This window comes from Lichenostomus cassidix, chromosome 22, assembly GCF_008360975.1.
Source record: "Lichenostomus cassidix isolate B80296 chromosome 22, HeHo_3.0, whole genome shotgun sequence".
NCBI lineage: Eukaryota > Metazoa > Chordata > Aves > Passeriformes > Meliphagidae > Lichenostomus > Lichenostomus cassidix.
Window position 1 is genome coordinate 44514 of NC_139502.1, and position 26064 is coordinate 70577.

The 26064-nt window shown below is 39.6% G+C and overlaps 1 protein-coding gene across 3 annotated transcripts in view; it reads left to right on the forward strand.

Moving 5' to 3' along the window:
• Nucleotides 1-2766: 2766 nt before the first annotated feature.
• Nucleotides 2767-26064, forward strand: part of KAT6A (lysine acetyltransferase 6A) — a 35750-nt gene continuing 12452 nt past the window's right edge. The window contains exons 1-13 of one of the 3 annotated variants that reach the window (XM_085080718.1): nucleotides 2767-3235; nucleotides 5087-5129; nucleotides 5244-6014; nucleotides 15341-15449; nucleotides 16016-16131; nucleotides 16393-16474; nucleotides 17245-17380; nucleotides 19191-19504; nucleotides 20692-20810; nucleotides 22338-22453; nucleotides 23317-23458; nucleotides 23900-24061; nucleotides 24926-25019. In XM_085080718.1, coding sequence (XP_084936844.1) covers nucleotides 5412-6014; nucleotides 15341-15449; nucleotides 16016-16131; nucleotides 16393-16474; nucleotides 17245-17380; nucleotides 19191-19504; nucleotides 20692-20810; nucleotides 22338-22453; nucleotides 23317-23458; nucleotides 23900-24061; nucleotides 24926-25019 — 1993 coding nt within the window. In that variant the 5' untranslated portion in view covers nucleotides 2767-3235; nucleotides 5087-5129; nucleotides 5244-5411. Of the gene's footprint in view, nucleotides 3236-3280; nucleotides 3469-3965; nucleotides 3982-5086; nucleotides 5130-5243; nucleotides 6015-15340; nucleotides 15450-16015; nucleotides 16132-16392; nucleotides 16475-17244; nucleotides 17381-19190; nucleotides 19505-20691; nucleotides 20811-22337; nucleotides 22454-23316; nucleotides 23459-23899; nucleotides 24062-24925; nucleotides 25020-26064 lie in introns of those variants that run through there. The other 2 variants (XM_085080720.1, XM_085080721.1) reach the window with 2 other exon arrangements.

The window sequence follows — 26064 nt, forward strand, 5'->3', positions numbered from 1 at the left end:
CACAACTGGAACTAGTGTTTCATGTTCATATAGCAGATCCCTGGACTTCTGAGTCAGGCATGCCATAAGAAGTAATTTTCCTACTATAATCCTGGGAACAAGTACAGGAACAACGGAAAAGCAGCCCTTTGTATCCCATTAATTTAGCTGTCTGAGCACACAGCCTTTGTTGCGAAGGTCAGACTGTCACATTCGGCAGGTCTGAGACTGCACACCCAACCGTGCTTCACGATTGTGGGCAAATATTTTAAATGGTGATACCCCCACATCTGGAAGATGTGACAGGTTATGTCAGAACACAGAAAAGGGCCCAGTTCAGAGTTGGTATCTTTTATTTCTATTGATTCATTATAGCTGTTTTTTCCTAAAAGTGGGGCACAGGTCAGTTCACTTACTCTGACACTACCTTTCAATACTACTGTATGCATGCATCCTTATTTAAAGTATTAATTCAACGTGGACTAGATGAGTTTTTTGCTATAGCAGCAAAATAATAGAGAAATGACCTATATATTCAGTTCTCTTTTATGGTCATTATTTTTATCAAATGCATTTTTTAAACAACAAGTAACAGTTTTAAATGTCTAACTTTAATTACTGTAATGAATGACACATTTGAGAGCAACACAGAGGCAATAATTTGTCATTTAATTACAGCACGTCTAAATTTTAAATAATTATTATTTTCATATAATCAGTTTACATTTAACACAAAAACATTGTGAAGATTATCGTATCAATCTATGAGGAGACTGTATTATTTGCAGTCACACAGACATCACAGACAGCAGCAGAACATAGTTAAACTGACAACATTAAGCCTTTATGCATTTGGTTCTCCATCAAACACAAAATAGTTCTGTTTTTAACCCGGACTTTTAAATCAAGTCATGGGATATGTCTTTTCAACACAGGCATTTCTTTATTGTCTCATGAAATGCAATTCAATTTTGACAGTACATTATTTAAATCCTGCCATTTTCTTCTTCCTGTATCCATCATCAAAACTGTATTTCATCCAGTGTATTATGTGGTCACATTCCTACTTTTCCTACATTTGCTTCAGCTCCCTTAGCCATCAGGAACATTGGTGCTGATACAAAAGCAACCATATGGTAACTTACTATTTTTGCACACCAACAGAAAAGGTTGCTGAGGGAAGCCTAGCTGCTTCCAAACCATTAGACCATGCTTTTTTCCTGAAAGGCTGCACAATGGTTCAGGAGCTTACAGAACCTGGAACTTAAAGGGAAACATGACAGAATATGCTGCCAGAAGAGAATTTAATTTTGCTGTTTAACTTAAGGACAGCCTGAAAACTGCTCAGTTGAAAGGTACTATACTTTCATTATGTGATTCTCAAGAGAAAACTATGTACAGTCAAAGGGCAGTGCTGCAAAATGGTGCTGGCAAAACATGCACTGTCTTTATGATAGAACAATTCCCTACCATCTGTAATTTGCCATTTGCAGGAATTCTGATGATTTAACTGGTAGCCTGTGCTGTGAAAATACAAGACAGAGTTGATGAAAACAGGCCCTTTTTTATTCATAATGGTCTACAAAACCACTTAATTTTGCAAGGTTGCTAATAACCTACTGCCAATTGTGAAATAGAATAAAGCCTACAGACACTTGTAGGAACACAATTGGGTTTCACTGTTATGTCCTGAATCCTCTTATTCTTACATTACTTTCTTCTCTGGAAATTGCTTTTTTGTCTCTATTAGCTTTTCTGAATATAGCACCACAGCCTTGTAATTTAAGACAGCTTTGTAATTTGGAAGCCTTGAAGATTCAGGAAGAGGTGTGAGAAGACTAATTTGTTGGGAGAATCCACCTCTGACAAGACAAGGCCAGACCTCTGTTCTCTACATGGTAGAAACTGAACTGTTTGTACAGTACCTTGCAAAATCACATATCAAACTCCATTTGCTTCAAGAAATAAGCAACTCTCTGGGAACATTTAACTTTCACATTGAAAGACTTACTCTGCTAAAACATCAAAGTAATTCCTCTTGCTCAAAAGAGAAATTTCTCACCTCAAGACACTAAACAAAGTCATTAAGAAAACACTCTGTTTTATCAACTCTGTCTCTACAACATTTTTTAAGATTTTATTTTTTATTTTCTAAGAAGAAAAGCTCACACAATAATTGTCCTTTAAGGCAATGGTGAAAAAGTCTGTAATGCGTAAACACAACTGGTAAACTGAGCCAGAGGTTACAAAAGGTGAGAGAATTGCATGCAGCACATAGCCATTCAGAACGCGTAACAAAATGAGACTCCTTCAGTGAAATATAATCTATGTTTGAATGTTGTTAAATGAGTTTGCTCTTTGCTCACGTTTGCCAAGGTTCAGCACATGCCAGTGGAACGCTGCACCTCTGCAGAGCCGAGGAGAACCTGTGGTGTGAGCGAGCCAAAGCTGGACCTCTAACGGGCCCCTTCTGACGTCTGCGAGGAACAGCCAGCTCTACGCAGCCAGACCGAAATACCTAAAGAGCTCCCAAGGTACTGTCATGTGGGACAGCTAGCGTTTTGACAGCGTATTCCAGATGAAGAGGTCCAGGCAAAGAGTACCTCAGAGCTAAACGGTATCGTTATTTCAGAATTCCACATCGCTTCGGTAAAAGCCTAGAGTCGCGGTTTCAAGCGCAAGCTTAATTAAATCTAAGAGAGGAACTTTCTACTTTCCAGGATATGTGTATCTATGACTAGCGCGTGCCCGGCAGCCCGAGCCCTCCCACCACCCTGCCCGTTTCTCGGCGGTTGAAGCCTCTGGCGGCCGCAGCCCGCGGTCCCGGACCGCGGGGATTCCGCACAGCCACAGCGAAACGCCCAGGTCTGCAGCCGCTATCCCCCAAGTGCGCTTCCAGTCAGCCCTCGCCGAGAGCCGCTGCATCCCGGCGCCCAGCCCAGCCCAGTCACTTCCCTCGTTCGCTCCTGGGCGGAAGGCGTCTATCCACTCCACTCGGGCGGCCCCAAGCGTGGCCCCGCCTCTGCCGCCCGCGGTGGTGGAGCTGCGACTCCACAGCGCCCCTCGGCGGCCGCTTGTGCCCCCCCCGCGCTGTTCCCTCGCCTCTTCACCCCCCTCCCCCCGCGGGCTGTTCCACCTCGCGGCACCCCCCCCCCCCCGGTCGCAGCGCGCCGGGCCCAAGATGGCCGCCGTGTCAGTTTCGGGCTTCGCCGCCGTCCGGCCTTCACCTCTCGAGTCCCAGCGCTCGCGGGCCTCGGTAAGTACCATTGGTGGAGCCGCGCCGTCTCGGGTGACTGCTGCCGAGGAAGTCGGGGACAGGCGGTTGGCGAGCTCCGTAGCTTGGGGAAGGGGAAGGCCCGTTGGGCGCTCCAGGCTCGCGGCCTGTTCCGGCCCCGCCGCCGCTCTGCGCCAGGCCCGGCCCCGCCGTCCGCTCCCGCGGCGCTCGCCAGGCCCACGCCCGGGGGAAGCGGTGGCTGCGGCACGGCGCGGGTGAGCCGGGCGGAGTGGCCGGGGGTCCGCGAGCTAAGCTCCATTCAGTGTCTGGCGCGAGAGAGCACGGCTGAGGCGGGCGCGGGCCCAGCCGTACCAGTGCGAGGAGCCGGCTGGGCTGCACTGCCCGTGTCGGGGAGGACAGAGAGCTACGTGGGGCCCCGGTGGCTGCCGCGTCTGCGACCTGCGTCCCGCGTCCCGCTTTTCCCGATCTTGCCGGTTCGAGTGTCTGTGCTGAGGCAGTGCGCTCTTCGGGGCGCCGTGTGCGGGACCCGCCCGCGGTGGGGATGGGGACGAGCGGTAGCAGGTGCAGGGGTCGCTTGTCATGCCGAGAGCGAGCGAGCGACCCACCAGCGCTGGGACCGTCCCGGTGTCGCCTGGGCCTGGCCGGACGGTTACATAACGCCCTGCGCACGGAGCTCTGCTGGGGACAGGGGACGACGGAATCCTCCCGGCCTGGGGATCCAGGGGGGCAGGCGCACCGCGGGAGCGCATCTCCGCTTTGCGAGGAGAGCAAGTGTCGAGGACCATATTTCCCTTTACATCTGTTGTTCGCAGGCTAAAACAACTCTGGGCAAGCACTGCATCCTTTCTAGTTTAAGCAGTCGTTCAGCATCTTTCCAGTAACTGCCGTATGGAGCTGTGCTGTTGAGTCTGATGTCTGTATGCAAATGTGTTCTGTGTGTTGATAAATTCTTCAGTACTTACTAGAAAGCAGAAGAAGATAACTGTGTTGTCGACTTAGCTCTTGTCTAAAACTTCCCTTGCAGAAAATCGTTATTCCTTGTGATAAAACGTTTACAGATCCTTCTCGGTTAATGTACTAGCGTACTCCTGAAGTAGAACTTCAGCACAACAGACAGTTACCACATTTAGAAAAAGCTTTTTTTAAAGATAACTAACTAAAGGCTCTAAAGTAGAGCCTTTCACCAGCATCTTGAATTAGCAGTGTCAGAAGCGTTCCTTTTATGTTGTTTGTGGTCACCTGTTACTTTGTTCTCAAGTGTTTTCAGTATGCATCATCGATACTGAAAATCAGGTTGTATTCTTTTTTTTTCTATGTCCTCTGAAAGTAGAACATTTAATCAAAATCTCCAGCTGTGTTTCTTCACTTTTTTTCCTTTGTGGAACAACTGTCATAGTTTTTCTTCACAGAAGGGAAACAGACCTATGATTACACTCCTGAAAGGGCTCTGAAAGTTTCTTGCTGTTTGATTGAGAGTCTCAGTTATTCCTGTTTTCTGTTGAAGTTTCAGGCAGTGTCTTCCATGTGCAAAAATTTAAAGAGCTGCTGCTTTTTAAAGATAGTTGTTGTGGTTTTCTTTTTCCCACCAAATATTATGTTGTGCTCAGCAGCGATACAAAACTTGGTATAGAATTTATACTGACTAATGGATCAAAATGAAAAGGTCACTTTTGTCTAGGTTGTATGGAGTAGTTTTAGTGCTAAAGTATGCTTTTATTAGTATTGAAGGTAAAACCTGGAGTATTGCTTCAGGATTTCCAAACTGTAGTGGCTTAGAATTCTGCTATGTGTTTAATGAATTAACATTGTTTGCTACTTTTTTTCTTTTTTTCATAACTGTTTTTTGAAAATGTCTCTCTTGTTTTCTTCCAGGCCTAACATTACAGTTCTTTTGATTGTGAGACCAGAAGCTCAGGTGAGATAATGCTGAAATCTTTATGCCTTTGTGGAAAATTTTTCTGTGAAGCTGTCGTAGCATTTATTGGGAAGAGTGAAGAAGTTTCTAGTTGTTTTGTTTTCTTCTCTTCAGTGTGAAAACGAATAACGTTTGAGAAAGGAGGATTAATTCAGAACAGAAAACGCGTATGCTATGGTTAGCTGGTTCCCATCATTCGAGGATCTGTTTTCTCATCGTTTGAAACTTGTTCAGCATCAGGATAAAGGATAACGACTCTATGGATATACAGAATTCTTCACCATGGTAAAACTCGCCAACCCGCTGTACACAGAGTGGATTTTGGAGGCAATCAAAAAGGTAAAGAAGCAAAAACAGCGTCCTTCAGAGGAGAGGATATGCAATGCAGTGTCGTCTTCGCATGGTTTGGACCGCAAAACTGTTCTGGAACAGTTAGAGTTGAGTGTTAAAGATGGAACTATTTTAAAAGTCTCCAACAAGGGTCTCAACTCCTACAAGGATCCTGATAATCCTGGGAGAATAGCACTTCCGAAGCCTCGGAACCATGGCAAGTTGGATGGTAAACCAAATGTGGACTGGAATAAACTTATTAAACGAGCAATTGAGGGCTTGGCTGAGTCTAGTGGCTCATCCTTGAAGAACATCGAGCGTTTTCTGAAAGGTCAGAAAGATGTGTCTGCATTATTTGGAGGTAGTGCTGCCTCCGTTTTTCACCAGCAATTACGATTAGCTGTCAAGCGTGCTGTTGGCCATGGTAGGCTCCTTAAGGATGGACCTCTGTACCAACTCAACACTAAAGCAACCACTAATGCTGATGGGAAGGAGAGTTTTGAGTCTCTTTCCTGCCTCCCTCCAGTGTGTCTCCTTCCCCATGAAAAGGATAAGGTAAGACCAAGTTTTTTGGTGGTCATTTTCTTGGGATCAATGAAATGTGTCAATACAGAGTTGCAATTTGAGGCCAATGATCTTGCATCTGGTATGTTAGAAGTTATTAATGTGTATTTAGGGTCCCACTTTTTCCAAATTTCTAAGCAAGAGAAGATGTGTAATGGATTGTAATTTGTACTTTGGACCAGAAAATTGTAAAATCAGCTGCTGTGGGGAATTTACAGTACTTCTGTACAGTGTAACTGAATGTATGGTAACAGGCTTACTGTAGTTGTGTTAGCAAAACATAGGAAGTCAGCCTTCTCTCTTTAAGGTGAGATGGATTTGCAAAGCAAGCTTGAGATGATCTCTTACTTTCACATTTGTATTTGACTGCCATTTCTTCTTCCTATTTCAACTCAGGTAACATAATGAAGGTCTGATTAGCAATTGCCACCTAATGATGCCTTAGAGGTTTTCTTCATAATGAGCAAAGAATTTTTTGTCCCAGAACCACTTTGTAGTGAAATAGGAAGGAACCTGGTCTAGTGGAAAGTGTCCCCATCCATGGCAGAGGGGTTGTTACTGGATGTTTTTTAAGGTCCCTACATAGCCAAACCATTCAGTGATTTAGGGAGCAAGGAAGTGCTGGAATTAGCACTCAGGGGCTTCTGTGCCCTCTGCATCCCCCCCACCTCCCATTTTAAATGTAAGTTCATTAGAAAAAAACAAAGTATTTTTCTGTTGCTTTCTCTGACTTTTTGTGGTTTCCCCCTCTTTTCTGCCATACTTCTGCATGCCTAAGGTCGTTGATCCTCCACTCCAATCTCAAGATGAAGTTGTTGGAGTGAAATTCATACCCAGTCAGTATCTTTTTATTCTGTTACTGTGAATGCAGAGTGAAACAGAAGCTTGTCTTTTTTTATTGAAGATCAATTTGCCAGTGATTCCTATATTTGTGCTACTGGTTTTCTAGGACATCTAGAGCATGAATTTTTTTTTTCTATCCGCAAGAGTTACATTTTTCAGCAGAGTGGGAAATTTTTTGTTGTTACAAATATCGTGTTCAGGGATGAGTTCTGCGGAAGTGTCCTGCTCATGGTTTTTGAAGTCAGCTACACTCTATGGTGAGAGATGCTTTAATGATTGTGATTTGAAGACTTAAAACTGCTGTAGGAGTCTTTGTCCTAAAGAAAATAAAATCTGCACAGTTGCTTCATCACCAGTAAAGTTTCTCTATAGTTCTAACTGTGGGAGCTTTTAGTGTGGACACAATACTTAACTAGTTAGCATGTTGTGCTGTGGACTGCCGTAATGTAGGAAGTAAGTATTACTGTGATGAAAATTCCAGCAGTTTCCTCTATCCTTTTTTCAAGGCTTCTGTCTACAAATGTTTCCTATGTAAATGTCCAACTTTATCTATAGTGAAGTCAGTATAGCTGTAAAATGTTATGAAAAATAGATAGAAACAAACTTGGCACATGAGGTGGCTGTATTGAGAGTGCTGGTAACCGTGGATAATATTAGCTATGTGTATTATTAACACAATATGTTTTACAGCCTACTCAGCCTTCTTGTAATGTGCTAAAACTCAAGAGCAGCTTGGTATTCTTTGAGATGAATTGTTGTCCCCTGCACTTCTCTTGAAATGCTGTAAATCAGAGTGGTAGTATGGGCTGCTATAAATACTGAATTTTGTCTGGGATTTGTTTTTTGTCCCCCTGGAAAAAATACAAATTTTGCAAGGTATTTCTTCAATAAATTCTTCTGGTTTTGTGCGTGTGTGTCTGTGTTTAAACCTAGATTTCTGCTCTTCACGTACTGTCTCTGTGCTGCGTAACCCAGGCCAAATTTCATACTAGTTTCTTAAGTAATTTTGAAGATACAATGTTAAAATGCATATGTTCTGCCAGCATTAATTGACTGGCAAGTTGGAGGTAGCTTAAAGATAAGTCCCTATTCTCCAGGATTTTTAAGACAGTTTATTTTTTGGTTTGTTCTTGTTTGTTTGTTTGTTTGTTTGTTTTTTCCATGCAGACACTGTGATGACCTTCACTCTGCTGCTTTCTGCTGAATCTCAACCAGTTAATGCAGGTGCACAAGACATACTGTGCTGTAGTGATTTTTCTTGACTTACTGGGTGCTTGAGAGTCTTGAGGGATTTTTTTCTTCTTTTTTTTTTCTTTAATGGAATATAGTTGGTACAGATTCTTTGGGAGTGTTATGACAATGTTTCCCTTGATTCTTAGAAGAGCATTGGCAGTAACATGAACAAAGATCAACCTCCCAAATCTGAGAAATCCTTATGATCTGTCTCTTGTTTTCTGCTGTTAATCTTCTGTCCTTGCACTGTTTGATATTTAACATCCATTTAAGAACTTTCCATTTATCATATGATCCAAATCTATGAATCTTAAAGGAATAATATTTTTTTATTTATTTAAACGTAGTATCCATTCAGGTGCATTTACTTACTTGTCTGTCGGACAATACTGCCACTTTATTAGATGCCTGGAAGGGAACATTCAATTCTGGATATTTTCCTGTGTGTTGTGAAATTGAGTACCTTGAAGGAGGTCTATAAAGCTGAGGCTCAAGATTTTTAACCAAAATAAGCATAACACAGCACCACAGAAGCTTTGTTTAGTAAATATCACTTGGTCTTTTTTTTTTCAGATCTTATTTTTAATCTCAGTATTCTGTGACTACTTCATTCTAGTGTTCGAGGGCAAAAATCCTGGCAAGTTGTCACTGTTTACTGGGTAGTAATGACATGCTGCTGACATTATGGTTTTCAAATCCCTGGCCTAAAAACACTACTTGGATGAAAACAAGCAAACAGAAAAAAAAATCTTGCTGGTGGGCAGAGCTCACTGCTGAAATTTGCTTATCTGATAGTGACAATGGCTGACAAAAGGAGAGTTGTCTTTAATTTCAGTTTTAAGCACCATGCATGCACAGGCTTTAGGGAAGTGGCCTTTCCTTTCTCTCCAGTTACTTTAGGAGCTAAAATGTGAGTTGAATTATTTTTGTATTACTTCGGTTGTGGACAAAATGCTGGACTTGACTTTGGAGTTGTTTCTGTGATAGGTGACAGGCTGGTAAGGTCCACAGTATCTACCACTATTAGGGAAACGAAGGAGGGAGCAAAGGTACAAATTGTTGCAGTACCTAAACTTGTGATGAAAGAAAAGATGTTTAGTTTCTGCCTCTTGGGTAGTATCAAGCAAGCACTATGCCTTCATCACAGGTGGAAGTAAGGAAGTGTAGGTGTCAGGCCTCCCACATCAGGTCAGTCAAAGAGGTCATAAGTGTTCTGCACGAGTCCACCATCCATCAGTCACAAATGAAGGGAATGAGCATAGCCTGCAATCTAGTGTCAAAAATAAGTAATGCCACACTGTAAGAGAGTAATTCTTGCAGTAAACCCCTTTAAATATGCATTAAAGGTTTCTTTAAAATATGATGGTCCCTTCTGTTTCATTCTGTGTAATTGCTACACTTGCAAACTGAAACAGGATTTATACTTTTTAAAATTTGCGAGGTTCTTTTTCCTGATGAAAAACTGTTGTTTTCTAGCATTGGTTCAGAGGAACAGTTTTATTTCTTGCAACTTCTTACTAATTATTATTTTTTAAAATGCTATTTTCTCAGGCAGAAGAAAAAATTATTTTTTGCTACTTTGGGAACCATAACTTATCCTTAAATGAATGTCAAATCTTTAGATAGGATAGGGGCAGAATTTTTTTTCTTCAGCCAAAATGAATCAACGATGTTCCTGTTTTAACATATGCTGGCTATTGATGTGTCTTTGGGAATAGAAAGGCTTGACATGAGTGTGCAAACAAAAAAGGTACAAGTATTTTGATGAAATTTTCTGGGATCTTTCACCACCACTGAAGTTTTTAGCTTGGGGTTTCATGGTGGTGTGTTGTTTGGTCGGTTTTTTGTTTGTCTGTTCTGAGTGTGGCAAGTGCTGTAGAGATGATTCAGGAAGTTAATATTATTCACACTGACCCAATACATCTCTGCCAGAGGTTGCCACAAGCCATTGCAGAGAAAAAAAAGCTGGGGGTTGCCTTCTTGAACAGTTCCCGGAGATTAGATACGGCGGCATTTATTTAAAGGGCTATAGTGCCTGGTAATTCAAATGATATTGTGGTGGCACTGTACAAAAGTGTAACTGAAAAGCATCTCATTTTAGAAAGTTGGTACTTAGTGTGAAACAAGGCAATACTCATGAGATGGTGAGCCCAAGATAATACTATGTAGGTAATAAATAAAGGTCATGCTATATTAGCTACATGCTGAAAATTTTAATCACGTCTTTTAGTACAAAACAAATGGTTTTGAGGTTATAGAAGAATTATGACTGTGTATTAATGGCAATACTTTCTGCAGGGTATATCTTCCTTTGGAATAATTTAGCATGATTCAAAAATTTTGTAGTACAGTGGTCAAACTAGAAGAAGGAACTCAGCCACAGCTTGAATACTAGCTTTAGTCAAAAACTAATGAATATGTGGGAAGTACAAATGTAGCACTGGAATAAAACTTAAGGCAAATTCTATTACCTTACTAATGCAGTAGTTTTTGGTCAATGCTAAAGCTGCTACTCCAGAATGCTAAAATACATTATCTCGCTACCTGCATATTCTGTTTATCTATTCAGTGTCAACAAAAATAGTAGTAAAATATCTATCAAAGAAAAATTAAATTTATCATTTGCATGCATGACTTTTGCAACATGGCTGCAGTTAATAAGGACTACTGTCATCAGACAGCAAAATGCCATGCAGTCTCTCTCTCACTCCCCCCACAGTGGGGTGGAGGAGAGAATTGGAAGAAAAAAAGTAAAATATAGGAGTTGAGATAAAGACAGTTAATTAAGACAGAAAAGAAAGGGAAAATAATAACAATTATGATAGAATAATTAAAATATACAAAACAAGTGATAGGCAAATTAGTTGCTCACCACCTGCCAACTGATGGCCTGACAGTCCCCGAGCAGCAGCCTCCAGACACCTTCTCCCCAGTTTATGTACTGAGCCTGACACCATATGGTCTAGAATATCTCTTTGGACAGGCTGGGTCAGCTGTTCCGGCTGTGTCCCATCCCAGCATCCTGTGCCTGCCAGCCTCCTCACTGTGGGTGGGGTGAGAAGCTGAAAAGTCCTTGGGTTGGTGTAAGCCCTGCTCGGCAACAACTGAAACATCAGTGTGTTATCCACAGTATTCTCATCCCACAAAACACAGCAGCATACCAGCTACTAGGAGAAGAATTAACACTATCTGAACCAAAACCAAAAGGATTAGGATTCAGTCTATTCCAGCTGGTTCTATGGAAGAGAAGTCTGTAGTTCTGTCTAAAAAAACCTTGTTGTTGATAACAGATGGCTTCCATGTGTACACTGTGTAACTCTGGAAACCCAAGTGCTAAAGAATTACTTCGAACTTTATTCCCTTGATTAGTGAGCAGGTGAAGTAGCTCTTAGTAAGTGAGCAAATGTAAGCAGATCCTGAATGTTATTGCCATGGACAGCTGTGAATGGATGCTATGAGCTGATGCATTTAGTGTGGAATGGTGCTGAATGGTACCAGAGGGGTCTGGCAGTATATGGAGTCATGATAACTTAGAGGCAAAGCTTGTTACTATGGGAAGACATCAGATGTTGTGATGAGTACCTGTGTCAGTGGGTATTACTGAGGAGGAGGTCAGTGTTCTCTGACTCAAGTTCAGCAATACAGGAGTGTAGGACAGCTTGTTAAAAAGGAGGATACTAGTCCAGTATATTGGCTGGATTGCTGTTGTCAGTCCTTTCTGATGGTAGAGTATTGACACATACAGAGTGACACATCTCTGAAGTTTAGTTAATAAAGGAACTTTATTTACTACAGAGCTTTAAAGTCTAGTCAGACAGGGAGGAGAGTGGATGACAGTGAAAGTTCATAAATAAACAACAGCTTGATTCCAGTGTTAGCATTGTTACGTAGGAGGGGAAGAAGCAGCAGAGCGAATGAGGATGGGTAATTCTGTCCCTGCTTTTCTCCTAGTTTCCCAGCAATTTTATCTTAAGTCATAGTAGTGGCAGAAAAAACAGTTAAAAAGCAATAGTTATTAAATGAATTACTGTCATTTTAGTTGAAAAATATGTTCCATGTTCTTAAAATATTACAAATATGCAGTCAACAAAACCTGGTGAGCAAACACTATGTGTGACAGACTGCTGAGTCCTTCAGCCTCTGTAGTAGGTAGGTGTTTGCTTGTTCAAGGATTTCAAACTACATTTGTCCTAGTGAGTTGTGATAAGTCATGTTGGCCTCTATTCCACGTATTTAGGTTTTTTTCTGTATTTGGTGTGTAAATCTGACTTAATTTTTCTGTCCGCACCATTTTTTTTCTGACTATATGAACACCTTTCCTTGGAGCAGCTGCTAATACTGGTTCTGGCATTGTATGAGAAGTTGTAACTTACTGCTTGTTTCATTTCCAAGAATCTGGCAGCATCCCCATTGTTATTGCTATTGTGGTACATCTGGACTTGCAGTGAGATGGAAAAGAAAGGAGGGAGAAGGATGTCCAAGAAGAATGACCCCTGAGTAGGAAACAGAATCCCATTTGTAATTTATTTGCTTGTTTTGAGGTACTTTTGAAGGTTGGTTAACCAGTCTGTACACCTATACATGAGCAATGAATTCTGGTTTGAAAATATGGACTCTTCCAAATACGTTTCTGTGAAGACCTGCTAATTACTTAAACTTTTAATTATCAATGTCTCTGTTAGCTCATTTCAGAAAGTTGAATAGAACAAATCATGGACCTTGGCACACAACTAAATGCCTGCACAAGTGCTGTTAGAAATATGAGACTGGACTTCTCTGTAGTCGCCTTTAGGAGGGCATACAGTCTGTGAATCTTTAAGACACATTTGGTTTCTAGATACCCTTTGCATAGTAACAACGTGCTGAGAGGCTGGCAGGCTGTAAGATGTTGTCAGTCCAATTTGTTCTGGCTCTCTCCCTCACTGAATCTGGTGACATCACACAGATAGATGTGCTTGCGAGCAAAACAGCAGAAGGAGTTGAATGTTTGCCAAAAATTTGCAGTATGAAACTGAGCTGCCTGCTTCCAGTCTTGTTTTCTCGAACCTTTCATTGTGTGCTTGGATTTTTCTCTTGCCAGGATGTTCTTTGCTGAACAAACACAGCAGCAGTGAAATCTCTTCAGATTTAGTGTAACAGTCTCACATAGAAGCTTTAGAGGAGTAGCCTGATCTCCACATTCAAAATTGTTCCAATTCAATTAGTTATTCTAAAACATTTTGAATTCTAGTAGAATCTTCCCCCAAACTGTAGATGTTTTGATTTTTTTAAAATGTTGTAAGGTGTCTGCTTGCAGCTTGCCAGGAATGGTAAATACAGGAAACACTGAAGCTGTGAAGGGTGGTCTTTGATCTCATTCTTCCAAACCTAGACAGTGTTTTCATGTGGACATCCATATTTGAAGGACTGTGGAGATGAACAAGGTATCACAAATACTGGCTAGAACAGATAAGAAGGACTATCTTAGGCTGTTGACTGTCTATAAAACTCTCTTTGATGAAGTAAATTGCACATGAACTTCCTGCAGAGGATATGTGAAACAATTTTATTTCTTCCCTGGAAAGCTGCATGAGTGTTCCAGCTTTCCTTTCAAAAGGCAGAAGGTAAAATAATTCCTGAAATCTTGATTCCAAAGAAATTAAAGCACTGACTGAGCCATCATACACAGGGGTTTTTTTCCCCCAGTAAATTTCATACTGACTGGAAGCAGCTAGCTATCTAGCACCTAAAGTCATGAACAAAACGAGAACAATTTGTGTACCGTCAATCCCTTCTATCTGTTAAAAGATCAGCCTGCATGGCTGATTTCAGCTGATATTGCTGTGGTGACTATGGCTGGAAAGATACTGCCTGTGGGCAGCGAAGATGCTAACTTCCGCCTCCCACTTGGATATTAATGATTTGTATGCTTGGCATAACTGTATACAGTTGTCTTGTTTTCTCTGTTTCTTAAAAGGAGCAGAAACTGCAGTCCTTCAGTTAACTTACCCTGTGAACATACTCCAAACTGAAGTAGTTTGATGGGCAGGTGATTTCATATTAGTTTATGCTTCAGCATCATCTTGGATTTACCCAAAGGCTAATATAAATACTTGTGTTCTAAAGGAGGAATGTCAGGCTTCCATTCCTATTCTGTGGCTTAATTTTGAAACAGCAAATTTTCTAAGGTGTTCAGATTGTTTCTGTCTTGTGGGTGTTTTAAGGACCACGCTTCAGTCTGAAAGTGTACTGTGTGTACTATGTCTGTACACTGAGGGAAATGTAGAGCTTTCAAACTTTCAGTTTCTATATTACAGTAATATAAACAAAGCTGATTCTTGCAAGAAACTATTCTGGATACAGCTTTGGCTTAGGGCAGAGTAAAGGTGCTTGAAGTTCTTCTGGCAGATGTTTCCGTACAATAGTTAACAGTATATGCGTATGTATCTGCAGAATAGACTTTGAAAGGTATGTATGAAATCACTAACTGTAACTTGATACAGCTATACGAAGAATGTTTCTCAAAACTTGCCATAATCTAATATTATTCCAATTTCCAATGTTTTAAATGTGATTTTGGCACATTTTTATTGTATTTTTAAATTAAATTTTGTGTACATCTTTGCTCTGGAAACTATAAATCACAGGCTTTAAGTGCAGAATTGGGTTAGAAAGATTTTGCTAGGTAATGTAATCCAGCACTTAATGTTAAATTAGGCCATCCTTTCTCTCTTATTAGAGTATCAAGTGCCACTTTAAAACAACCAGTTATTGTACTGCACTTGCAACTTTTTTGACGAGACTGTTGTAGAATGTCAGCCCTTAAATTTAAAAATGTTCTGCTTATTCTAGGCCAAATATATTGCTGGCTAATTCATATCTGTTTCTTACTTGGCTAGTGCTGGGTCTCAAATACTTCCTTTTTCCCTACACAGTGTTTAACCCTCTCATAACTTTGTTTCAGAGAGGGCACACCTTTTTATCTGCTTGTGATTGCTAAATAGCATACTCACACCATTTTTTGCAGGAGAATTTTATTTTTGTTTTTTATAACAGTGTTAATAGTTGTATGGTTTTTGTACTTTGGAGTAATAACTTCTATTCAGTTAGTGCTGTACTGAATGTGAGAACCAAGTAATATCTGTGAGACATGATGTGTATTACATCATGTTTACGTAATATATAAATGTCTGTGTCATTTTGTATATTACAATTTGTTCCCTTGAGATACTCAGAGCTCGTATTGTCTGTTGTCCTCACAGCCGGTTGCTGAACCAATTCCAATTTGCAGTTTCTGCCTTGGTACAAAAGAGCAAAATCGGGAGAAGAAACCTGAAGAGCTCATCTCTTGTGCTGACTGTGGCAACAGTGGTAGGTGACCATTTACAGGGCTGCTGTTGTTAATCCCTTCCCTTGAGACAGAAGAGCTCCTATACTGCTTGCTGCTGCCCTGTGCAGAGGGGGAGTATGCATGTACTAAGAATCTTGCCACTTAAGACAGAGAAGTCTAGGGTACACTGACCCATACGTGTGAGAAATATGCTTCTGTGGCGTACAATACAGTTAGTTCAGCTGAGTCTTATACTCCCAGAGGGGAGACAGCTCAGTTAACCTAGCACAAATAATTCGTTTGGCTCCTGGAAGTTTTATTTTTTTTTTTAAATGTGGCAATGAAGACCAGTTTCACCATGTTTCTCAATTCAGTTATGAAAAATTATCTTTATGTTCTTTTGTAGGTGGGCCTGCCTTTGCTGTCTAGGGCATTGGTTTGTGTTCTAAGTAGATGGGAATAGAAGCACCTAAAAATAGGAGTATCTAGATAACCAAAGTTCTGCATGGGAATACATAATTGAAAAATTAGTCTCTCTCTGAGCTATCGGTGAACATTAACAGAAGTGTAATGATTTTACCAGTATAATTTTCTCCTTTTTCTCTAGGTCATCCGTCCTGTTTGAAGTTCTCTCCAGAGCTGACAGTTCGAGTGAAAGCCTTGCGATGGCAGTGTATTGAATGCAAAACATGTAGTTCCTGTAGAGATCAAGGAAAGAATGCTGTGAGTATAGTGGAGTATGGACTGAATGAAGAGGATATCAGTTTTGTGGCTGTTACGTTAAGCTACAAAATTAAATTATTTTAGAGGCAAATATCTGTAGCTTTTATTTCGGTCTGGTAGTCTTTCTGAGACCTGCGAAATACCTTGAATTGTCCATAGTTGAAAACTATGTGCCTGTTCTCTGAAAATAGTGATGAATTAATGGAGGACTTGATGCTGAGGCACATAAAAAGAGAGATTAACTTTGTCTTTCTTTAACAGGATAACATGCTATTTTGTGACTCCTGTGACCGTGGCTTTCACATGGAATGCTGTGATCCTCCTCTTACCAGGATGCCAAAAGGTGAGGACTTTGTGATGAAAAGGATTATTTAATATGGTGTTGGAAGAGATCAGTGGGTAGGCAGTGCTTCCGCTTATTTGTTCCTCCTTTAGCTACATTTTGCTAATTTTTGTATGGAATTACCTTTCAGGTATTAGAAACAAAAGAAGGGTCAGAACTTCACATCCAGGTTTTCCACTGTCTCCTGTTTCCTGTTTCCCATTATTCTCTGTGAAGGATTTTGAAAAAAAATTCTTGAGGTTTGAAGGAACAGAAGTGATCCCTACAGATAAGGATGATCAGGTTTCATTGTCATGAATAGTCTTGTACAAAAGAAAGAAACGACTTCTATGTTTTGAAGTAATATCCATTTGAACAGTAGAGTCTTCCAGACAAACGTACTTCTCTTTCCAATCAGAAAGCAGATTATCTATGGAAGATTCTTCCTTGGTAATTAGAAGCAAGTTTTCCTGTATAAGATAGTTGGAAGTAGTATAGTTGTGAGCAGATAATGGGATAAGTAACCATTAAATTATGATTTTCTGATTATGTGCTGCCAATTAAGGAGACTTCCTTTGTGTTTGGAACTATGTGGGAGATGGGGAATATTAACAGGATTTGAGTTTAGATCGTTTAAGCATATACATAATTTTTCTTAAATGTATATGTGATAATCAGTGCCTTTGGTACTGTTCCTGCGCTTAATCTCAGAAGGCCCGTGGACTGGATTTCTTCCTTTTGTCCTATATAAATGTCTCTTGTATCTGGTGATGGGGACTTGTGTCTTATAGGTATGTGGATATGTCAAATATGTCGACCACGGAAGAAAGGAAGGAAACTTTTACAGAAGAAGGCAGCACAGATAAAAAGACGCTATGCTAACCCAATAGGACGTCCCAAAAACAGGTTAAAGAATCAAAATACAACGTAAGTCTCTATAAGGAAGAGTAAGATCTGAGATTCTGTAGGACAGTGGGCATTTCTGAAGTCTCTGGTCTGTTTTGTGAGACATTTTCTTCTACAAATAAGAGCTGTTTGTTATTCTTTAATACAGATTTTCTGAAAAGGGCTGTGAAAGACTACAAATAACCTCAGTGCTTCTTTTGGCCAAGATTTTTGACTCTTTGTAATAATTTACTATTTATTTCTGAACTATTCCTTATGGTCATAGATGAATTTTGCTGTTTGTGTCATCTCTTTTGCTGGATGGTTCCTTCTTCCAGCTTAATTGCCTTGCTCTGCATTTCCGAAGAACCCTTTCTGTTGTTTAAAGAAATTAGGTAATCACAATAAAGCATATGAGGTTGTTTGACATGTATTCAATCTGACACTGGTGCCAGAAAATATTTGGCCCCTTTCTGCTTCCATTCCACATGTTTCTGCATTTGTGGAGAACTCTGTTGTAATGTGACAGATTGTGTTGCTGCAGGCTTGTCATGGTTGTTGTGGGGCAACTAGCTAGTTGTCAGGAAATTGGATTTGGGTGGGCAGGAATTCTTTGTGTAGCTGTTCAGACGAAGCAATTTCCTTGAATTAAGATTGCTGTGCAGTGCTGGTTGTGATGTAGCGCTATTGACTCTTCAGGGTGTAAAACAGGGAAGGAGCATGTCACAAGAACTTACGTTTCGGACATCAGATCAGCTTAAAAAAACAGTTGAACCACCACTTGATTCTAAGCAACAGCACCAAAAGATGTTCTGGAAAACAACTTTACAAAATATAATGCTTCTAAAAGCATAGAGTGAGCTAATTTTTTTCAGTCACTACAATACCTTTGCATAGAAGAACACTCAGTGGAATTCAGAGGAGAAAAAGGAAAGCTAGCTGTCTGCTACTACTGTATTGTCTCTTTTAATTGTTATTTCATGATGGATTTGCAATTTTTTGGCCATTGTTTCATCATTTCACTTGCAAAATATATCAGAATTGTGCAAAGATGTATAGTTTGTCTTCTTGGGAAAAAGCTGTCTGTTTCTATCCTCTGTAGATGAAAAGACTGTACCTAAAAATAGTCTGTCTAGGGCAGTCTTTCTGAGAAGTGTTGAATAATCAGTTATTTCACAGAATCATGGAATCATTTAGGTTGGAAAAGACCTCTAAAATCATCAAGTCCAGCCATTAACCCAGCCATCACTGTGTTCACCACTACCTGTATTCCCAAGTCACATCCACATACCTTTTGAATACTTCAATTTCCATAGAGTTTTAAAATTTACAGCCTTAGAGATGGCAGCTGGTTGGAGAGCAACGCTGTTTTCAGCTAAGATGACTGTCAGGTAGTATAGGTTCTTAGCTAATGTATGTGTCCTGCATGTGTTAAATTTCTGTGGAATTCTTAGAACAATTTCCTATCGGTACAAAAACTATGGCAAATGACAAGTGTAAATGTTTAATGATTGCATAAATGGAAGCCTTGTGTACTACGTATCCATTCTGCTTACTGATTTTATAATTTAATGATGTATTAAATTTGGTGAAAATCTATTGTTTATACTCAAATTAGTTGGACATAATGTACAATGTCGAGAAAAATAGTACAGTACTTCTACTGAGTTGTTTAAATCCTGGCTCCTCTATGGTACACAGACTCCTGGTGACTGCTGTATTATTAAATTCTTCAGCTCACGTTCTGTGTGGTTGATAAATATGTTAGAGAAGATGGTAGGCCACTTTGCAATCTGAAATAAACTACCTTACAAAGTCTTCTGACCATATCTTTCCCCTTCTCATCTATTAGACCGAAAGGTCCTTTCAGCAAAGTTCGCACTGGTCCTGGTCGGGGTCGAAAGCGTAAGATAGCTCTGTCCAGCCAGTCACCATCATCAGAAGGAGGATACCTGGAGCAGACAGATGTCTTGGACTTCTGCAGAGATGGCAGCAACACCTTGAAGTTTAACAAGAAAACCAAAGGGCTTATAGATGGCCTTACTAAATTCTTCACTCCCTCCCCTGATGGACGAAAAGCTCGAGGAGAAGTGGTAGACTATTCTCAGCAGTATAGGATCAGGAAAAAGGGTAACAGGAAATCTAGCACTTCAGAATGGCCTACAGGTAAAGATTTTTCACCCTGCCAATGTAAGTATCCTGGATACCAAGCAAATATTCAAAGGCTAGGATGTTGAAGTGATTGGAATCATTGGAGGCTGTAAACTTTGAGCTGAAAGTTAACACTGAAATGCAGTTATCTTCGGTGCATTGAAGTAGAATACCAGCTGGAAAAAGGAAATGATCCTACAGACCTTAGCCTCTTTATGTATGATGGCAAGGTGTGATGAGGGGTTAAATGACTACAGTGAGGTAGAATGCTCTTTGGTAAGGAGGTGCTTGCAGACAGCGCTAGGAAATGTGCTAAATAATGTCACATTTGAAAGACGTAACATAGGCAGCAGTTGATGAAAATTAAGAGCAGCAAGATTAGAAGTATGAAATGGAAAATACAGAAGTAAAATCAATCTGACAGACCCATGAGTTTCCAGTCTATGCTATAGGCTTGCAAGCAAATGTTTCTTGATTTTCTCAGCCATAGAGGAGCCTGTTCATGCAGCTTGGCTGTTCTTGCTGAAAGCTATCCCTTCCCTTTGGAATGTAGTTCTGCTTCCCTTGGTCTTTTTTGCTTTTCTAGCTTAAGACATTATCTATGACTGGACCTTTATTTAATTTCTGTATTCAGATCTGTAGAGTTTCGTTGAATGGTTCTGAATTGTTTCTAAGCAAGCAGTGGAAAATATTCCACAATAAAATACTGTGTTTACAGCTTTAGAATAGTTATCTGCATTAACCTGGCTGGTTCTGGAAGAAAAGCAGTGTGACTTAATGCTTTGGGAGTGAGGTGAAGTGTCTGGAGGGTTTTTTGTTTGGGTTTGTTTGTTTTTGTTGAAGGGGTGTTTCTAAGGTGATGAATGTAGGTGTCCTAGTTTTGGTTTTACCAGATACGGCATTTAAATAGTTGTAATCCTTTTCTGTGAGAAACAGGCTTAGCAGTAAGTCATTTATTCATTCGTGGTACTATGAATATCTAGGTGGTGACATTTGGACATGCTTAAATACAGGACAGTACTTCATACACGGTGCCAAATCTAAGACCTGTTCTTCCTTTGTGGTCCCAAATCTGAATAGAAAATCCCATCAAATAAATTGGCACAATGTGTGAATACAGCCAGATGTTATTTGTCACTGCACTAAAAAGCAAACACTCCTTTGTAAATGTAGGTGAAGACAATTTACTCTCTCATTTACAGACAATCAGGATGGCTGGGATGGAAAACAAGAAACTGAGGAGCGTTTTTTTGGAAGCCAGGATGTCTTAAATGAAAAAGACATGGAGTTGTTTCGAGATATTCAGGAACAAGCACTGCAGGTAAAGTTAAATTTTCAGTGTCTGGCAGTAAGTACCAAATCTGTAAAAGAAATTTGAACGAATCTAAAATGCCCACCCCAGCAACAAAGCAACAGTAAGAAATACAGACTTCAGATGAGTCAGTCCATCACAGAAGCTTATGTGCTTGGTTTCTCCTGCTTGAGAGTAATGGAGAACTGACCTCGAGAGAGCTGAAGGATAATACAAAAGTGAGCATAAAAGTGTAATAGGTGGCTAAAAAATCTTGAGGGCTGTGGGTTTAGTCCTCTCAGAACTTAAATAGCTGGTAAAACACATGGACTAAAAACAATGAAATATGGGACGGCTTACTAGCAGCATGGGTCACATAGAGTCTCTGAGTAGTTAAAGCATTCTTTTTCTAGACACTTCAACTCCTTATGGGACAGGATAGAGCATTGCTGTTTGTGTCTATGTACACATTGATAGATGGTTACCAATACAGGTTGCTGTTCTTTTTCATCTAGTGCTCCACAAAATGTGGATGCCTAGGATTAGATCCTGAGGTGACTTCTGTCTATACTAGTCCCACTTACGAGGCTTAGGAAAATGTTAATTTGGAATGTTAGCTTTCAAACACAAACCCATTGTCCTGGGTACAACTATCTCAGTCTTCTAGCATAAATTTGCATATAGGTAATTCACTGGTGCACTTCACATTAGTTTCTGACCTCCTGCATGAAATATTCTCATTTATTAATAACTTCAGTCCAGGTGGTTCATATTATAATGCAAGGCTAGTGGGAATTGGATTTCTGTATTTTGATTTCTGTAATTCTGTGAGCAACAGTCTTTTGAGATAAAATCTTCAAGAGTTGAGAAAGCATTTGGTTTTTTTTTTTAAAGCAGAGCATTGAGTTTCCTTATTTTTAGTTCCTGTAAAATATACAGTTACTATCAGAGGGATAGGGGAAAGAAAGTTTTTATAAGGGTTTCTTTAATTTCTGGGTTTTCTTTGTGAGGGTTTTCTTTAATTTCTCAGCAGTTGTGATGATAAGCAGGTAGCTGCATCCTGAATATTGTTTTGGTAGCTACTGCATTCGCAGTAGTGCATCTAGTCTCAGAGCTGGGAAGACACTGATGTGTGATCCTAAATACTTGATCTTATATACTAAATATATTCTAGTTTTTAACCTCAAGAGCAGTTTTTGTATTTCCATTCTTTGCTATTATAATAACAAGAAATAAAATTACGAGACTCAAAAAAGATTGTGTTAAACTTTGCTGTATGTTAATTTGCATTTAAAACCATGACATGCAGCAGTGTGAATGGTAGTGGAGCTATGTGGTATGATAATGTTCACTAATTATTTCTTTTTGTGAATCACATGGTTGCTTGAAGTGTGAGTGGTACTGGTTTTTAGTGTCAGAAAGCAACATCTGCATCTTCCTAATTACATGTGAGTTTGAGTAGGATGGACTGTAGATAAAAGTGTTTTAATTTATTTCAGCTTAGAAGTCTTTCACTTGGAAATTCATGAAAACTTGGGTTTTTTTCCCCTTGCATAGAAAGTAGGGGTGACGGGGCCTCCTGATCCACAAGTCCGCTGCCCTTCTGTTATTGAGTTTGGCAAGTATGAAATCCAGACCTGGTACTCCTCCCCATATCCACAGGAATACTCGAGGTAGGATTCTTCTTTGTTCGTCTTCAGTGTTTATGGGAAAGCTGTACTCCAGCAGGCATAGAAATCTTACACATTTTGTTGTCTGAAAGATTGTTGTGCTGTGCTGCATGTATAGTTGCTTTGATGTTCTGCTGCTTAAGAACTTTGCAAATTGTCTAAGCTGCAAACTCTTTGAACTTTATTCAGAAAGAGGAATGACTTATAAGGGCTATAGCTAGAGGAAGAAAATTAAGAAACTCTTTATTCTACCATTTAATAAGAACATGTGGTCTGTCATGAGGAATTATTGTAGCTGTACAAAAACACTCCTGCCCAAGCTAGAGTATATAAATGGAGTTAAATCACAAGAATTTTGGGATACTTGCATTCCAGTCATTCATGTCAGTGTAGTGTGTAAAACAGTTTTAAAGCAAATGGGCAGGTGGTGATGTGACCCATCACTCAAGGGTATGTACATACAGCTGTGATGTCATCTGTGACGACGAGGGAAAGAAGGGAGAAGGGACGATATATCTCATTCATCGTAGCATCACCGATGCAAAACTGGCAGGGGTTTTACTGTTTTTTTTTCCCCTAGGATTTTAATATATTTTAAGCTATTTCTTCTGGCATAACTCGATAATGTAAATGTAATTATACAGGACATTAAGGGCATTTTTTAAATATGCATTTGTTACAGAATAAGTGTCATGACTAAGTATGGTAAGGTAGCTTTGCCCTCACTAGTACATACACAAGGTCAGTGTATACTGGGTTTGTTTTTATCAAGTTTGTTCTTGGTCAGCAGGAGTGAGGAATTTCATACAAAAGTCTCTATCTGCAGTCTCTGATCTTTCTTTATCTTTCTTTATCTTTGCTTACAGGCTACCTAAGTTATACCTTTGTGAATTCTGTCTAAAATATATGAAAAGCAGAACTATTCTCCAACAGCATATGAAAAAGTGTGGCTGGTTTCATCCTCCAGCCAATGAAATTTACAGAAAAAATAATATATCAGTCTTTGAGGTAAGGTAGAAAATTAAGCCACTCATTTTTATCTGTAAAATAGGGTCTTTCGTGCCTAATCACGTGATAAGTTTTTCATAGTCCTAAAGATCTTCATTCTTGGAACAATCAGTTGCCAAGAGTGAACAACAAGTGAACGGTCAGTAGGAACTGACCTTGTCTATAGATTATTCATACATAAAACACAGAAGACTTACTTAGTAAAAATCTGGAGTTTTTATTTTACGGAAATTAATTTTAAGTTTTCTCTTAAGCTATTGAACGTAAGAGTGACTTGGTCACAGCCTTTATTGTATGGAAGTTTTAAGTCCTTTGAGATGCTATGTGTGACAGAGAAGTCTTCTCATGTTAAGACATTTCAAATGTGCAGGGATACTTAGGTGATGCATGCCCTTGCATAATAGCAAATGGAGTGACAAAACTTTTCCTAATGTCTCTAAGGTTGATGGCAACGTCAGCACTATATACTGCCAGAACTTGTGCTTGTTGGCCAAACTCTTCTTGGATCACAAGACTCTCTATTATGATGTGGAGCCATTCCTTTTCTACGTGCTGACACAGAACGATGTTAAGGGCTGTCACCTTGTTGGCTACTTTTCCAAGGTAAGTATTGTTGTAATTTAGGTTCTTGCATTTTATATAATAAATGATCTGATACAGATACAGACATCTGTTGCAATCGGGTTTTATTTATATTGCATTCGGAGACCACCAATTAGTAAACGCAGGTTTCCTAGAATATTGAATAGCATGTATTCGCTAAGGAACTTGTACTGCAGCTAGTAGTTAAAAAAAAAAAAATTTCAAATTACTTCCTGCTCTTGGTGGAGATGGGGTAGTACTGTTTGTGAGACAGAACTACTTGGTAATTCTGTTTATCTCACTTTTTGTTCTGTAAATACATTGTTTTTCAAACAAGTTTGGCAACTTTGCACCTGATTTGAAGCCATTTATTTTTTGGAAGGAGCACGGCCAAGATTTCAGATAGGACTTTTCTTTAGATTTTTATCCTTAATTATTTCAATTATTTTAAATAGCTTTTTTTAAGCTTTTATTTTTAATATTCTGAACAGCAGATTTGAGACTGGATTTTAGTATGTTATGGTTGTAACATTTAAGGATTCACTGGAATACTGCAATCCTTTGCAATGAATTTAGCTGCCTTCAGATTTATTCTTAGAATTTACCTTCTCTTCAGCCCCTCTTCTTTACTGAATACTATCTAAGCAGAAGGTTATGTCAAGTTTTTGTTCTTTTTGCTTTTCTGAACTGAAATGATGGCAATTATAGCTTTAATATTGTGTCTTTGAAGTCTTTCCTTGGCTTTATTTTTCCTAAGAAACTTTGGCTGTGGCTTCCTATCTCACTTATTGCTGTAGAGCTACTTAGGCACTTTTACAGAACAACTTGTGCTATTTCTCACTGATATGTTTTTTGAATACGATGGTTTGTTTTTTTTCCGAACAGGAAAAACACTGCCAACAGAAGTACAATGTTTCCTGTATAATGATTCTTCCACAATACCAGCGTAAGGGCTATGGCAGGTTCCTAATCGACTTCAGTAAGGAACTTTTTTTTACTTTTTTTAGTCTGCCTTTTCATATTTTAAAGAAGGACTTAACGGTAGAAGGGGATATTTTTCAAATTAAAACACATTTCAGGACAAAGGCTTCTAAAGCTCACAAAATCACTTGAACTTCACAGTTTACTCTTTTTGTTGAAACTTCAGTTGTAAAGACAAATTGCTTGATTTTTCCCTTAATTCCAATGTTTTCTGTGTAAGCAGCTTAAGGTAGGAAATAAAGCCATCTGTCAGTATAGTGATTTTAGCAAAAGCTAGTCTTGTGTGTGTAGTTCCTTACATAGAAAGCCAACTGTAAGACTGCATGATCTGTGGAAGTCTTCGGCAGCTGGATTAGGTGAATGAGTGTCTTAAGCAAAAGCGTCTTATATTTTAATTTAACCTTGAGAGCAACAAAAACAGACATACTTAAGCTCTGAATAACGAAATAATTCTGAGATTCGTATGTGTCTCTCAGCAAGGTCGTGGGAAACTTGGCACTGTAACTATACATTATTTATTTATGTCTAGGGCCATCTAGTACAGCCTTCCCTGTGGACATACATATTTTGGAGTTACTGTCCAGAGGAAAACTCTGCTGGTAGAATCATGTCAGAATGATTCTGCTGGTAAAGAACTTCGTGTAGATAAGTTTTTGTTCTCCTGAAAATATTGGTGAAGGAAAAGAAGTCAAGGTTGTATCTTGAAAAATCATCAAATGTGGATTATATTAGAGCACCAGTAAGAAAGGCACATTTGTCATCTTCTTCCATCCACCCCCCCTTTGTCACACAGGGTAGAATATAACCTCTTGGCCTTTGTTGAACCTGTGCAATGTATCACAGTCTTAATGAAATTTCTGCAAGTAGAGCTTGGTACTCTCCAGTAGGGCCCTAAAGTTTGACAGTAGAGAATTTTCAAGAAAATTATTAGTCATATAAGTTTTAAGGTGCTAAAGTATGTTTTTCCTCTGTCATTTCCAAAATTGCTATTGCAGTTGTGCTTCAGGCTTGGTGTAGTTTCTAGTTAGGCACCTGCTGCCATC